This window comes from Schistocerca piceifrons, chromosome 2, assembly GCF_021461385.2.
Source record: "Schistocerca piceifrons isolate TAMUIC-IGC-003096 chromosome 2, iqSchPice1.1, whole genome shotgun sequence".
Taxonomy (NCBI): Eukaryota; Metazoa; Arthropoda; class Insecta; order Orthoptera; family Acrididae; genus Schistocerca; species Schistocerca piceifrons.
The window spans coordinates 868607514-868622808 of NC_060139.1; the positions used below are offsets into that span (position 1 = coordinate 868607514).

At 43.4% G+C, this 15295-nt stretch overlaps 1 protein-coding gene and 1 non-coding gene across 2 annotated transcripts in view; one reads left to right on the forward strand and one right to left on the reverse strand.

Moving 5' to 3' along the window:
• LOC124777622 (lysozyme-like) overlaps window positions 1-15295 on the forward strand; it is a 134661-nt gene that overhangs the window by 69843 nt on the left and 49523 nt on the right. The window contains exon 2 of the mRNA XM_047253092.1: window positions 1691-1873. Within this exon, the coding sequence (XP_047109048.1) occupies window positions 1691-1873 (183 nt within the window). The remainder of the gene's footprint in view (window positions 1-1690; window positions 1874-15295) is intronic.
• Window positions 14726-14800, reverse strand: Trnas-cga. Its single transcript has one exon. It is a non-coding gene; the product is annotated as a tRNA-Ser (tRNA).

The following is a 15295-nucleotide window of genomic DNA, read 5'->3' on the forward strand; positions in this document are numbered from 1 at the left end:
CCACGCGACCGCTAGGGTCGTAGGTTCGAATCCTTCCTCGGGCATGGATGTGTGTGATGCCCTTAGGTTAGTTAGGTCTAAGTGGTTCTGTTCTAGGGGACTGATGACCTCAGATGTTTAGCCCCATAGTGCTCAAAGCCATCTGAGCCTTATACGCTTATAGATTTGGAGTGTGTTACACCATGAAGCAAAATTCTTATGTTTATGAATATATGTGGAGATATTCATGAAGTAGCGTTTATTAAATGATTAATCTTTCATTTTTTTTCTATCATCATACGAGCTGTAATTCACATGAAGACGACTACACTTAGGTTTTCGTTGAAGCATGGAAGCAAACGGCCTCCGAATGTCATGTTGTGAATTTTTTAGCGATGCCTAAAGCACATGCAGTACTAGTTGATAAAGTTTGCTGACTAACGCTGCTTTGAAAATACAGGTCTTCCCATTAAATCACAAAGACAAACCTATGGGCTGGGAATGCTAGTCAAGGATCTTATATTCATAATAGTGTTTTTAATCTGAACTGCAGTGTTGGGTCTTGCATTGCCCTGCTAGAATATGCCATTTTGTACACTGTTCTTAACATTCTTGCCACATATAATCACCAGATCAGTCCTGTTGTGTCAAATAGCTTCCCACGCCATGCTTTAAGGTGTTGTAGAGGTGTGGATATCGAGTATCGCTGCATATTGTGATATTTAGGCAGGTCGGCTATGGATACCTCGGCATCGATGTGACCGCCAAAAATTAGAGATCCATCACTGAACACCACAGAATACCCCTTAATTTCCCATTTTACATTGGTTAAATAGATTGCAAGTCTCTGTAGTCCGTGGTATAGTGTCAGAGGTAAGTAATTCATGGCAACTAGATTTCCACCCAGTTTACAGTTATGTCCTCCCCGACAGTTCGTGGTGCCACTCTGCCTTTCTCAAGTTTGGAAACATTGTGATAAGCTATATAAACACGCCATCTTTCAATAGTAAGTTGCAATCTGCACATGGAAGGTCCCAGTGACGTTAGACACGTCCAATAGCAATAACGTACGTGTACCATTCTTCATCTGAGGGAATGGCTTTCTTCTGCACTGTAGCCCGACAGTGGCCATGTTGCTGCTCTTCAACCATTGATTTTTGTAAATTGTTTAGGTTAAAAAACAATAATTAATGAAGTTAAAACATAGATGATATTGATGATGATGATGATGATGATGATGATGATGATGATGATGATGATGATGATGATGATGATAATGCGGCACCTCACATGACGGAAGCAGCACATTAACGCTCTAACACGTACTGCAACTCGTTTTTTCTCTTGTATTGCTTGAACTGAATGAACCCCGAAAGCCAAGCGAACAATGCATTGCTACAATGGGGAATGTTCCTGCCTTAATTCGACCACAAATATTGCTCCCTCCTCCCTGTCACGGCCAAGTTTGACACTTAGCAATTGTTAAACTGATGTCGTTATGTGACATGTTCGGAAAAAAGGGGTTCACTGAAAAGACGAAAACATTGACGGCGGTTTTTTGCAATCATCGAAGGTTGGTGTTTTGTCTTTAGTATCGATGTTATGATTTTTAAACACTTGAACATCGATATTGAAACTTAGATGTTCATATACCAACGTGAACATTTTATAAAAAACTCGTTAGCGTAGTGTTGTGTGGTGTTGCCGGCAGAGGGCGCGGAGTCGCGGCTGCGGTACGACTCGTGCTATGGCTGCATCTGCGAGGCGGCGTCGCGGTGCAACCGCTCGCTGGGCTGCAACGACGGCGCCTGCGGCCTGTTCCGCATCACTCGCCACTACTGGCTGGACGCCGGCGCGCCCACGCTGCCGGCCGACGCGCGACTCCTCAACGATGGTCAGTGCTCTGCTCTCTCCTGGCACGGTCGCCATTTCCAGTATTGCTAACTCTTACTGTGGGACGGTCTCTAATGAACTCTATATCGACGGGACATTAGACCCTCATGTTCCTCCCTACCTTCCTTCCATAGAAAACTATTGCCTGAAAACGTAGTGAATTGGTTTCGTAACATTCTTTCTTTGAAACAGCGAGAGACTAAACTAATCGTAACATTTAAGGGAGAGCTGGGTAATTGTGTAGAGTGGGTAATCGTATGCATCGAGTATTCGAAGCTTGCTATAAACACGACTACTTCGCACTGATGCAGCCCTCTTCTGATTCCTGTGATTAACAAACAGTCAAGAGAAATGGCTCAAATGGCTCTGAGCACTATGGGACCCAACTTCTGAGGCCGTCAGTCTCCCAGAACTCAGAACTACTTAAACCTAACTAACCTAGGGACATCACACACATCCATGCCAGAGGCAGAATTCGAACCTGCGACCGTAGCGGTCGCGCAGTTCCAGACTGAAGCGCCTAGAACCACTCGGCCACTCTGGCCGGCCAGTCAAGAAACAAGTGAATTAATGTCATTAGCTGCCAGTGGCCACTGATGGGACAAGTTGAAAATTTGTGTCGGACCAGGATTCGAACACAGGCTCCTGCTTACGAGGCAGATGTGCTGACTTCTATGCCATCTGGACACAGTGGCTACAGGATAAAAAATGGTATCTGTTCTTTTGGACGACTCTGAAAGAACAGACAACACATATATAACTAAGGCAATGACGGCCTGTGATCCCTGCTGATGCACACCAAGCTCGAACTACTACGGGAATCTGCGAGATGACCTGCGTAACGACGCTAAAGAGCAGCGGCATATGACTAGTGTGTGGTATAAGTCGAACATTTGTGTCTGACAGGAGGCGTGCCAGGGTAGTCAATGGTCACCACAACCTCACTGTGACCGGATGGCATAATGGTTAGCGCATCTGCCTAGTAAGCATGAGACTCCGGTTTGACTTCTGGTACATCACAAATTTTCGGCTTGCCCCATTGATACAAATCAGTGCACGCTGGTAGCCCATGTCTTTAATTCCTTTGTTTCTTAATTCATAGTGGCTGCAAGATCAAAAACGGTGCGTCTATTCTTTTGGGGACACCTCTGAATGCACACGCACGCACGAACATTCATGATTATATATATATATATATATATACATATACAGGGTGTTACAAAAGGGTACGGCCAAACTTTCAGGAAACATTCCTCACACACAAACAAAGAAAATTTGTTATGCGGACATGTGTCCGGAAACGCTTAATTTCCATGTTAGAGCTCATTTTAGTTTCGTCAGTATGTACTGTACTTCCTCGATTCTGATGATCAAATTGTAAATTTTCACAATCAACATGTGTGGGCTGACGAGAATCCGCACGCAATTGTGCAATCACGTCGTCAACACAGATTTTCTGTGAACGTTTGGGCAGGCATTGTTGGTGATGTCTTGATTGGGCCCCATGTCCTTCCACCTACGCTCAATGGAGCACGTCATCATGATTTCATACGGGATACTCTACCTGTGCTGCTAGAACATGTGCCTTTACAAGTACGACACAACATGTGGTTCATGCACGATGGAGCTCCTGCACATTTCGGTCGAAGTGTTCGTACGCTTCTCAACAACAGATTCGGTGACCGATGGATTGGTAGAGGCGGACCAATTCTATGGCCTCCACGCTCTCCTGACCTCAACCACCTTGACTTTCATTTCTGGGGGCATTTGAAAGCTCTTGTCTACGCAACCTCGGTACCAAATGCTGAGACTCTTCATGCTCGTATTGTGGACGGCTGTGATACAATACGCCACTATCCAGGGCTGCATCAGCGCATCAGGGATTCCATGCGACGGAGGGTGGGTGCATGTATCCTCGCTAACGGAGGGCATTTTGAACATTTCCTGTAACAAAGTGTTTGAAGTCACGCTGGTACGTTCTGTTGCTGTGAGTTTCCATTCCATGGTTAATGTGATTTGAAGAGAAGTAATAAAATGAGCTCTAACATGGAAAGTAAGCGTTTCCGGACACATGTCCACATAACATATTTTCTTTCTTTGTGTGTGAGGAATGTTTCCTGAAAGTTTGGCCATACCTTTTTCTAACACCCTGTATATATAGGGTAGACAAACTTGTTTATTTTTAAATGGGAAACCCCCATTACTTCGTATGCAATCAATAGCATGAAAAATCACAAAAATAATAGTTATGGTTGCATCGCAATACGTCAGTTACATCCAGAGAAATTGCGAAGCGAAGTTGACGCTTGAAATAAATGAAGCGCACAGCTGGCGCACGTCCTGAGACTCAAGCGTGCACGTCACGTTGCGTCTGTCAGGGGCTCACACAATGGGAAGGTATGCACAATCCATAAAAATAAACAAGTAACACGTCCAACACAGAGTTAAGTTTTTCAAATTGTAAATGTATGTATATTCTAGCGAAATGAGAACTATAGTTACAATTAGAGATAACACACTTGAATTCACTTTGTTAAACACATTTACTAATGCCCTGCTGCCCACATAAACTGTATTGTTGTGCATTACATCCAGTATAGAAAATACACCCACATCTTGACCAATGAAACTGTCACGTCAACATATGTTCGAAGTGCCGTCCGTTTGCATCAATACACGTTTGCAGACGGGTAACGAGAGAGTGTTGCACAGGTTGTAGAGTTTCTACAGATATTGCCGCACATGTTGCATATCCTCTACTGTCGTTGGGGGTTCTTAATACACTCTCTCTCACTGCGCCCCAGAGAAAGAAGTCTAATGGCGTCAAGTCTGGGGACCGTGCCGGCCATCGCACAGTACCTCCCCGCCCCATCCGCCTATTTGGAAATTGGAAATGTCGCGTCTAGAACGTCTCTGGCAACTTTTGCATTGTGTGCGGGACATCCATCATGTTGGAACTACATTGACAGACGAGTTTCCAATCCTAGATCCTCCATGAGGAGCGCTAGTGTGTGTTGAAGAAATATCGCTGTCCATTCAATGTTCCAAGGTAAAAATAGGGACCTACAATGCAGTTAGGAATTATACTGCACCAAACATTGACATTCCACTGTCGTTGACGAGCAACTTGGCGAATCCAGTGGGGGTTTTGCACGGACCGTTACTCCATGTTCCACAGGTCCACATTACCGTGGTTTGTAAATGAAGCGCCGGCCGCGGTGGTCTCGCGGTTCTAGGCGCGCAGTCCGGAAGCGTGCGACTGATACGGTCGCAGGTTCGAATCCTGCCTCGGGCATGGATGTGTGTGATGTCCTTAGGTTAGTTAGGTTGAAGTAGTTCTAAGTTCTAGGGGACTAATGACCACAGCAGTTGAGTCCCATAGTGCTCAGAGCCATTTGAACCATTTTTGTAAATGAAGCCTCGTCCGTAAACAACGTATTGCTTAGGAATACTGGATTACCGTGCAACTGCTGAAGTGCAAAACGACAGAATGCAACGCGGGATTCAAAGTCATTAACGTACATTTCTTGGGTCAGTGAGATATTGAACGGATGAAACCGATGCCGATGCAAGATTCTGCACACGCTCTGCTGTGGCATATTCCTACACCTCGTGGAATTTCTCGTACACCCACCTGCGGATTGTGCGCTACAGCAGCCAGAACAGCAATTTCGTTTCAATTTCCAGTCGCCGGCGTTGTACATCGACGTTATGTGAGAGCCCAGATTCCTGTTTCCGTGACTGTCTTGCAGGTGTTGCCAATGGTTCGATGTGACGGACACCGGCGATCTGGATAGCGTTCAGCGTACAGTGTCACAGCTGCAGTTGCATTTCTGTGACATTTACCATAAATTAAAATAATATATATTTTTTTCTTCATTACTGAAGGCCGGCATATCGACTAGTTCACGGTAAATGTAACAAGCCACAAGAAAACAGGTTTTAATGTGGCGACGTATGTGAATTACTTTACAGTATGAGAGCAGTTCAACAGACCGGATTAGGAGGCACTTGCACACTGAAGGTAGAGCGTGCCGTGGTGATATTGGTATGTTTATGGCAGGATACAGGCACCAGTGCAGGCAACCTCTGCTTTGAGCACAATACTACATACGATGCGTAACGTCCGAAGCTGTGACGCCGTTGCTATCCTTTACAAGGTACATATTCAGAACTTGTGAGGTTTAGAAACGTGAAACCAAGTGTGTTATCACTAATTGCACCTCTAGTTGTCCTTTCGCAACGATAAACATTATGCGCAGGACATCCATCATTCTGATACCGCATTATTTGACACATTATAAGAGGTGGACCGCTTCAAGTAAGGTACAGCTCAAGAAGGGGCTAAATTATCCCCCTTTAGGAGTACAATCAATGAAATATGGGCTAATGATGTGTTGTCATATAATACCACATCATACATTAACACTCCACTGATGTAGTACGTCAATCACATCACGATTACTGGCAGCGTGAGGTGCATGCTTGAGTCTCAGGACGTGCGCTAGCTGTGCTCTTTATTTATTTCAAGTGTCAACTTTGCTTCGCAATTTCTCGGGATGTAATTGACGTATTTCGATGTAACCAGCGCCATTATTTTTGTGATTTTTCATGCTATTGATTGCGTATGAGATAACAGGGGGTGTCCATTTAAAATAAACAAGATTGTGTTGAAAATAGTATTTGTTTACGTTTTGAAATTTCGCATAGTTTCGTAAGCCCCTGCCGCAAGTTCATGCTGGTGAAAACCGTTTTTGAATATCTATTGTTGTTCCAGAGATATTTGAGGTGGCAGAGTAGGTGACACCCTGTATATATAAATTACTGTTTCACTTTTATATGAACATGTTATTAACATCTGTAATTCATTGTGCCATTGAATGTAGTTGGTTTGTAAATACAACAGTTGGACACACAGAATACGATAGCGTTAGTGCGCAGCGGAAGACTTGGGTAATGGTGTGTTGAAGAACAGACGCACACCCCATCCAAAAACAAGGCAAAATGGGGGAAAAGGGTAAGGAATGTAAAGAAACAATAGATGTGGTAGAAAAACTAGGAGAAAATTGTACGTGGGTGTTTCTTTGAACAGCAAAAAGAGAAGAAAAAGGGTACCAGAAGTAAGGAGGAAACACCAGAGCCATTGGAGGTATCAGATGTTACCAGCATTTAAGATGATAGTCATATCAATAAGCTATTAATTGGCACCCTGAGGTTACTACCTACATGTAGCAAAAATGGCTCTGAGCACTATGCGACTTAACTTCTGAGGTCATCAGTCGCCTAGAACTTAGAACTAATTAAACCTAAGGACATCACACACATCCATGCCCGAGGCAGGATTCGAACCTGCGACCGTAGCGGTCACGCGGTTCCAGACTGAAGCGCCTTTAACCGCACGGCCACACCGGCCGGCCCTACATGTAGCAAAGAACTTAAGGAGTTATGTTGCATCCGTGGAGAAGTAGGTAAAGTATAAGAACTGCGGTACGGGTGCGTTTGGTATTCTGCTTGGGATCATGCTGCATGTGCCGTAGAAGACATCTCAAAACACTGTGATAACGAACATTCTGAAATGGATTGAAATGCAAAAGTGAAGGAAATTACACATCCCAATCTACTGTTCAAATACATTGCAATACTATAACCACCTAACAGAAGTTGGCAGACAATTTGGCGAGTACTTTCACTCGCGTGTGGTTGATATAATCCTCCCTTCTCAAGTGCACAACGCCCCCAAAGACTGGGGATAGTTACCCTAGGTGGTGAGGAATAGTGTGGAATCGCATGTTAGTAATATATGAAGTTAAACTCCAGTGTACTTTTTATACATTTAAACTGATTTAGTGTAGTAAAAGTAGAGAAACTACATCAATCTTACACATTGTTGTTTTTAGATTATTTATTATTATTTTGCTTATTTCCCAATTCCCTTATAGAAATGAAACTTATTGAAAATCTATTAATGATTATAGTTTCTTTACAAAGCGATAGCATATTAGAATGTTCTTTCTTTGTGCATCAGCTTTTTTCTGTCGTCATTGGAACCAATAAAAAATTGTGCACTGTAACACAAATTTCCCGTAGTCGTAAACGTCAAGAGTATCAAACTATAAAATTACAGCTTTTGGTAATGCTCACCAGAATATAATCTTATTTATTATCTTTAATCAATGTACACAAAATGTCGACACTGTCGTGCATAACGAATATTCGCGTCTTGATATGCGAATGTTTCAAGATACAATGATACTTTTTGTTTTGCTCTATGAGATCGATGTTAGTGAACAAAAGAATATTAGATGACACAGGTTTAAATTAAGCGCGCTGCGGGTTGAAAACGACTGGACAGGCAGGAGAAGAAACACGATCATTAACATAGCCTCGAATACTTTTGTTATGCTAACAAGGGAACCTCCCCATCGCACCCCCCTCAGATTTAGTTATAATTTGGCACAGTGGATAGGACTTGAAAACTGAACACAGATCAATCGAGAAAACAGGAAGAAGTTGTGTGGAACTATGAAAAAATAAGCAAAATATACAAACTGAGTAGTCCATGGGGAACATATGCCACATTAAAGTCAAGGTGAGCTCAGGAGCGCCGTGGTCCCGTGGTTAGCGTGAGCAGCTGCGGAACGAGAGGCCCATGGTTCAAGTCTTCCCTCGAGTGAGTATTTTTTTTTTTTTTTTACAGACAATTATCAGAGTTCAGGCACTCACACATAATCAACTTCGCTCTCTAAAATTCCAGGACATGTTCAGATTTGCTTGACGGTCTACACACGGAAAAATTTGAAAACGTTAAAAACCTATGTTTTGACAGAGCACAGAGAAAACTGTGCAACTGTGAAACTGTTGCATTCATTTGTTGTAGTTTATGTGACACACTCTTATGTTTTCATCACTTTTTTGGGAGTGATTATCACATCCACAAGAAAACCTAAATCGGGCAAGGTAGAAGAATCTTTTTACCCATTCGCCAAGTGTGCAGGTTAGGTGGGTCGACAACATATTCCTGTCATGTGACGCACATGCCGTCACCAGTGTAGTATAGAATATATCAGACGTGTTTTCCCATTGAGAGGCACGTCCTTTCGTCTACTAATCGCACGGTTTTGAGGTGCGGTCGCAAAACACACACTAAATTTATTACAGTGAACAGAGACGGCAATGAACGAACGGAGAGATCATAACTTTGCGAAAATAAAGAAAGTAACACTTGAATCAAGGACTTCTCGTTCCGCCGCTGTCCACGCTAACCACGGGACCACGGCGCTCCTGAGCTCACGTTTTCCTTAATGTTGCCTATCTTACGCATGGATTACTTAGTTTGTATATTTTGCTTATTTTTTCATAGTTCCATAAAACTTCTTCCTGTTTTCTCGATTGATCTGTGTTCAGTTTTCAAGGCCTATCCACTGTGCCAAATTATAACTAAATCTAAGGGGGGGGGGGGGGTGCGATGGGGAGGTTCCCTTGTAAGTATATTTTGAAACAAGGTTTCCAGTATGTCTGATGTTAATGATTTACAATGAGTGTTACTAATTCTGTGAATGAGACATAGTAATTGAGAGACGGCTGATGTGAACTGTCAGGAGAGACAGAGAAATAAATGAACGCATCATGGAACAATGTGGACCGTAGGAAGTAATTATGACTGTAACAAAAATAAACAGGAAGCAGGCAGGCGATTGGACCATGAAAGCACTTCGTCGGTTCTAACAAGGGAAACTCCCCATCACATCCCCCACAGATTTAGTGATATGATGGCCCAGTGGATAACCCACCAAAAACTAGACACAGATTAAGCATGAAAACAGGAAAAATGTGTACTGAACTGTAAAAAAGCAAAGTAGAAACAAGGAGTGCAATAAAGAGCAGCACAAAACAGTGACGGCGTCGTGGGTAAGCGGTCCTGGTGTTGGACTGCCAAGCAGGTGAGCTGTGCTCGAAATTCCTACGTCCCATTCATTTGACAACGTTGTAAACTATCCGTCCGGTCATTGAAATCTTTGCTCTCTTTCTGTAGTCTTGGCAGCTGTCACACTACACATTGGTTATATGAGTCATCTGGTAAGAATACGTTACCGTCGCAAGTAAATGTGACGAATAGTGAGAGCAGACGAGATACCACACAGACGTTTCACAGAAATGAAAACAACAAATAAACGGGTGTGAACTACGTTACAACAAAAGAATTCAGGAGTCAAGAATTCTAAAACGGAACGCAACTTCAAAAACGTGAAAAACGTGTTTTGACAGATCACTGAGAAACTGTGTCATTGTGAAACTGTTGCGCTCATTTGTTGCAGCTTATGTGACAAACTATTAAGTTTTCATCATTTCCTTGGGAGCGAACACATTCGCATACATACGCACACCTAAATCTGGCAAGGAGGACTACCTCACTCACCAATCGTACGAAGTAGGTGGGTCGATAAGGGGTTCCTATCGTATGACAGACGTACTGTCACTAACGCCGCGTATGACATACCAGGCGTGTTTTCCTGTGGAGGCTTCGGTTGACTTGTCTTGTCACCAAACATTTGCGGTTCTCATTCGAAAGCCGCTTCCTTTCGGTTCCTAATAGAGTAGTTGTACAGAATCAACTGTCATTACACCTTACACCTCGTTGTTGCAAGCAGACGTTACACTACAACACAGACAAATCTGAATAATAAAAAAAAGTGGTAAGGGAGACGTTTGAATACGGCTCGCCCGTTTGGCAGTCCAACACTGTAACCGCTTGACCACGACGCAATTTCTCTTCCCGGCTGCTCTGCATTGCACTTCTTATTATACTGTTCAGTTTCTATTTTGCTTTTTTACTGTCCGGTACACACCTTCATGTTTTCGTGCTTGATCTGTGTTCAGTTTCTGACGACCTGTCCACTGTACTCTTACCACTAAATCTGAGAGGGGTGCTGTGGTGTGTTTTTCTTGTAAGGAATAGAAAAGAGCGAGACAACAGCCTAATAAAAGTTTGGTAGACGACTTGAGAAACCACGCAGATGCAACATGCATACGTTTATTTCTTTGGGTATTCGCTTCCAGAGTAACAATGTAACGGTGCAGCTTCAGGGAGCCTATATAAATATTTTGTTGTTGTTGTTTTTATTTTATTCGTTATGGTCAGTAATAAGTGTCATTACATTCAGTTGTTACAAATACATCTGAGTTATGTTTTTATGTAATCTCTTTTCGCCACCACTTCTTGACACAGAGGTGCAAGGGGTGTTTTACTGTCTCAGTAATTTTTTCTAGATAGCGAGTGGTACGTGTGCCATATCTGGCAGAAATTGCTTCAGGCATAACAGAAATATTCTGATATGTCTTTACACCCCGCTCACTACTCCCATAATGGTGAAACGTCATCAGGATTCCAGAATGAGATTTTTCACTCTGCAGCGGAGTGTGCGCTGATGTGAAACTTCCTGGCAGATTAAAACTGTGTGCCGGACCGAGACTCGAACTCGGCACCTTTGCCTTTCGCGGGCAAGTGCTCTACCAACTGAGCTACCCAAGCACGACTCACGCCCGGTACTCACAGCTTTACTTCTGCCAGTATCTCGTCTCCTACCTTCCAAACTTTACAGAAGCTCTCCTGCGAAGGTAGGAGACGACATACTGGCAGAAGTAAAGCTGTAAGTACCGGGCGTGAGTCGTGCTTCGGTAGCTCAGATGGTAGAGCACTTGCCCGCGGAAGGCAAAGGTCCCGAGTTCGAGTCTCGGTCCGGCACACAGTTTTAATCTGCCAGGAAGTTCCGTCATAAGGATTGTCATCGGTCTGCGTAGCCCCTATAAAAGTGTATTCAGTACTAAAAAGGAAGGAAGGTATATGAAGGTTTAGCGTCCCATCGACGGTCATGAAAGGCGGAACACGTTCTCGGATTGTTTCAAGGATGGGAAGGGAAATCAGCCAGGCCCTTTCAAAGGAAATCTATCGGCACCTGAATGGAGCGATTTAGGAAACAACACAGGAAACGCATACCTGGATGGCCGGATGCGGATGTAAACTCTCGTCCTCCCGAATGCGAGTCCAGTGTGCTCATATCTGCGCCACCTCACGCGGTTTCAATGCTAATACCGGTCGTTATCGAATATCTTTACATGTTGTGGTTTCTCACCCGCACCGAAGGGTGGTAGGAATATTATCATGACGGAAATAGTTAAACGAAGAACACAAAATATACAAATGAGTCCTGTATATACGAAATTAGGTTGAAATCGCTCCTGACTTACTCCACCCAAACCCCTGTGGGAGATACTTGGTACTTACTCCCTCACCTCATTCCACCCTCCCATCGTTCTTTTCAGTAAGACCCGTATTGCACTATCAAATTTCGTTGCCAAAATTAGTTTCTCCAATATCTTTGACGTAGTGTAATAGAGAACTTCTGTTAAATGTTGCCTTTTGTCAAATTTCTTTGATCACAACCAACGCCTCGCCTTGTTGTTGTGTTTTTCAGTCCTGAGACCGGTTTGATGCAGCTCTCCATGCTACTCTGTCCTATGCAAGATTCATCTCCCAGTACTTACTGCAGCCTACATCCTTCTGAATCTGCTTAGTGTATTCATCTCTTGGTCTCCCTCTACGATTTTTACCCTCCACGCTGCCCTTCAGTACTAAATTGGTGATCCCTTGATGCCTCAGAACATGTCATACCAACCGATCCCTTCTTCTAGTCCAGTTGTGCCACAAACTCCTCTTCTTCCCAATTCTATTCAATACCTCCTCATTAGTTATGTGATCTACCCATTTAATCTTCAGCATTCTTCTGTAGCACCACATTTAGAATGCTTCTATTCTCTTCTTGTCTAAGCTATTTGTCGTCCATGTTTCACTTCCATACATGGCTACACTCCATACAAATACTTTCAGAAATGATTTCCTGACACTTAAATCAATACTCGATGTTAACAAATTTCTCTTCTTCAGAAACGCTTTCCTTCCTATTGCCAGTCTACATTTTATATCCTCTCTACTTCGACCATCATCAGTTATTTTGCTCCCCAAATAACAAAACTCCTTCACTACTTTAAGTGTATCATTTCCTAATCTAATTCCCTCAGCATCACTTAATTCGACTACATTCCATTATCCTCGTTTTGCTTTTGTTGATGTTAATTTTATATTCTCCTTTCATGACACTATCCATTCCATTCAACTGCTCTTCCAAGTCCTTTACTGTCTCTGACAGAATTACAATGTCATCGGCGAATCTCAAAGTTTTTATTTCTTCTCCATGGATTTTAATGCCTGTTCCGAACTTCTGTTTCCTTTACTGCTTGCTCAATATACAGATTGAATAACATCGGGGAGAGGTTACAACCTTGTCTCACTCCCTCCCAAACCGCTGCTTCCGTTTCGTGCTCTTCTACTCTTATAACTGCCATCTGGTTTCTGTACGAATTGTAAATAGCCTTTCGCTCCCTACATTTTACGCGCTGCCACCTTTAGAATTTAAAAGAGGGTATTCCAGTCAACATTGTCAAGAGCTTTCTCTAAGTCTACAAATCCTAGGAACGTAGGTTTGCCTTTCCTTAATCTTTCTTCTAAGATAAGTCGTAAGGTCAGTATTGCCTTACGTGTTCCAATATTTCTACGGAATCCAAACTGATCTTCCCCGAGGTCGGCTTCTACCAGTTTTTCCATTCTTCTCTAAAGAATTCGCGTTAGTATTTTGCAGCTGTGACTTATTAAACTGATAGTTCGGTAATTTTCGCATCTGTCAACACCTGCTTTCTTTGGGATTGCAATTATTATATTCTTCTCGCAGTCTGAGAGTATTTCGCCTGTCTCATACACCTTGCTCACCAGATGGTAGAGTTTTGCAAGGACTGGCTCTCCCAAGGCCGTCAGTAGTTCTAATGGAATGTTGTCTTCTCCCGGGGCCTTGTTTCGACTTAGGTCTTTCAGTGCTCTGTCAAACTCTTCACGCGGTATCGTATCTCCCATTTCATTTTCATCTACATCCTCTTCCATTTCTATAATATTGTCGTCAAGTACATCGCCCTTGTATAAACCCTCTATATACTCTTTCCACCTTTCTGCTTTCCCGTCTTTGTTTAAAACTGGGTTTCCATCGGAGCTCTTGATATTCATGCAAGTGGTATCTATCTTACCCCTAGTCAGATAAGCCTCTACATCCTTAGATTTGTCCTCTAGCTATCCCTGCTTGGCCATTTTGCACTATCTGTCGATCTCATTTTTGAGACGTTTGTATTCCCTTTTGCCTACTTCATTTACTGCGTTTTTACATTTTCTCCTTTCATCAATTAAATTCAATATTTCTTCTCTTACCCAAGGATTTCTACAAGCCCTCGTCGTTTTACCTACTTGATCCTCTGCTGCCTCGCCTTAGATCTGATAAAAGAAAACTATAGTCATCTGTTTAGTGCAAGGAGAAACCTGATCTCCTTGGTTAAATGATCTTATTTATTTGCCCTCCAGCAACTAACAGCCATTTAGCTAGCTAAAAGTTAACACATCTGCAGTACTAACCATAAATTGATGAACGTAAACAAAGACCTTTAGAAGTCTGATGTTGACTGGCATACACGTAAATTACCGCGTGATTCAAAAAGAAAGAACAGATATCACTTACTTATTACAAGCTGTAAAAATAGAAACACTTTGCTCATTTCACTGGATAGAGGATCGTTCAAAGTTTTGATACAACTGCGCTATTATGTGTTTGTAGCAACATTGCGACTACACCGTCTGTTGGAATCTGCGCGAAGTCAATCAATTGTTAAAGTGTAACGCGCATACCACCGTCGATTCAGTGAGAAACCGCCTCTGTATAAGGAGATTTGTGACTGAAACTCCCTGGCAGATTTAAACTGTTTGCTGGACCGAGACTCGAACTCGGGACCTTTGCCTTTCGCGGGCAAGTGCTCTACCAACTGAGCTACCCAAGCACGACTCACGCTCCGTCCTCACAGCTTAACTTCTGCCACCCCAGGGGGTCCACAACTCTTTTGTGGATACGTGCGTGGCGAGCACGGGGCCCCGAGCCATTGCAGCCTTCTTTCTCTCCCAGACTGCATTTCCTTTCCCTTCCCCTCCTTTCCCCTCCATGCTCCTTTCCCCTCGCCCTCTCCTCTCCCTCTATTGGTGTCCTTGCTTATGTTGGCCCCCGCTATCCTCCTGGTTCTGTTGATTTTACACTCCGGCTTTGTTGCCTAATCATCTCCTCCTTTTGGCATTCCTTGGTCCCCCGCTGGGGTTTGACCTAGATTACAAAATTTCTCCTCCGTAGTGTGAGCCATTTGGGGAAGAGCACCTTACCTAGTGTCTCCGACGTGCGCCCTCCTAGTACATTCCACCTTTTCTTTCACGTCTTTGTCTGATACTAGGGTGCATAGCCAGCACGGTAGCCAGCACGGCAATGGCCGCTGTGCCAGACGGCCCTTG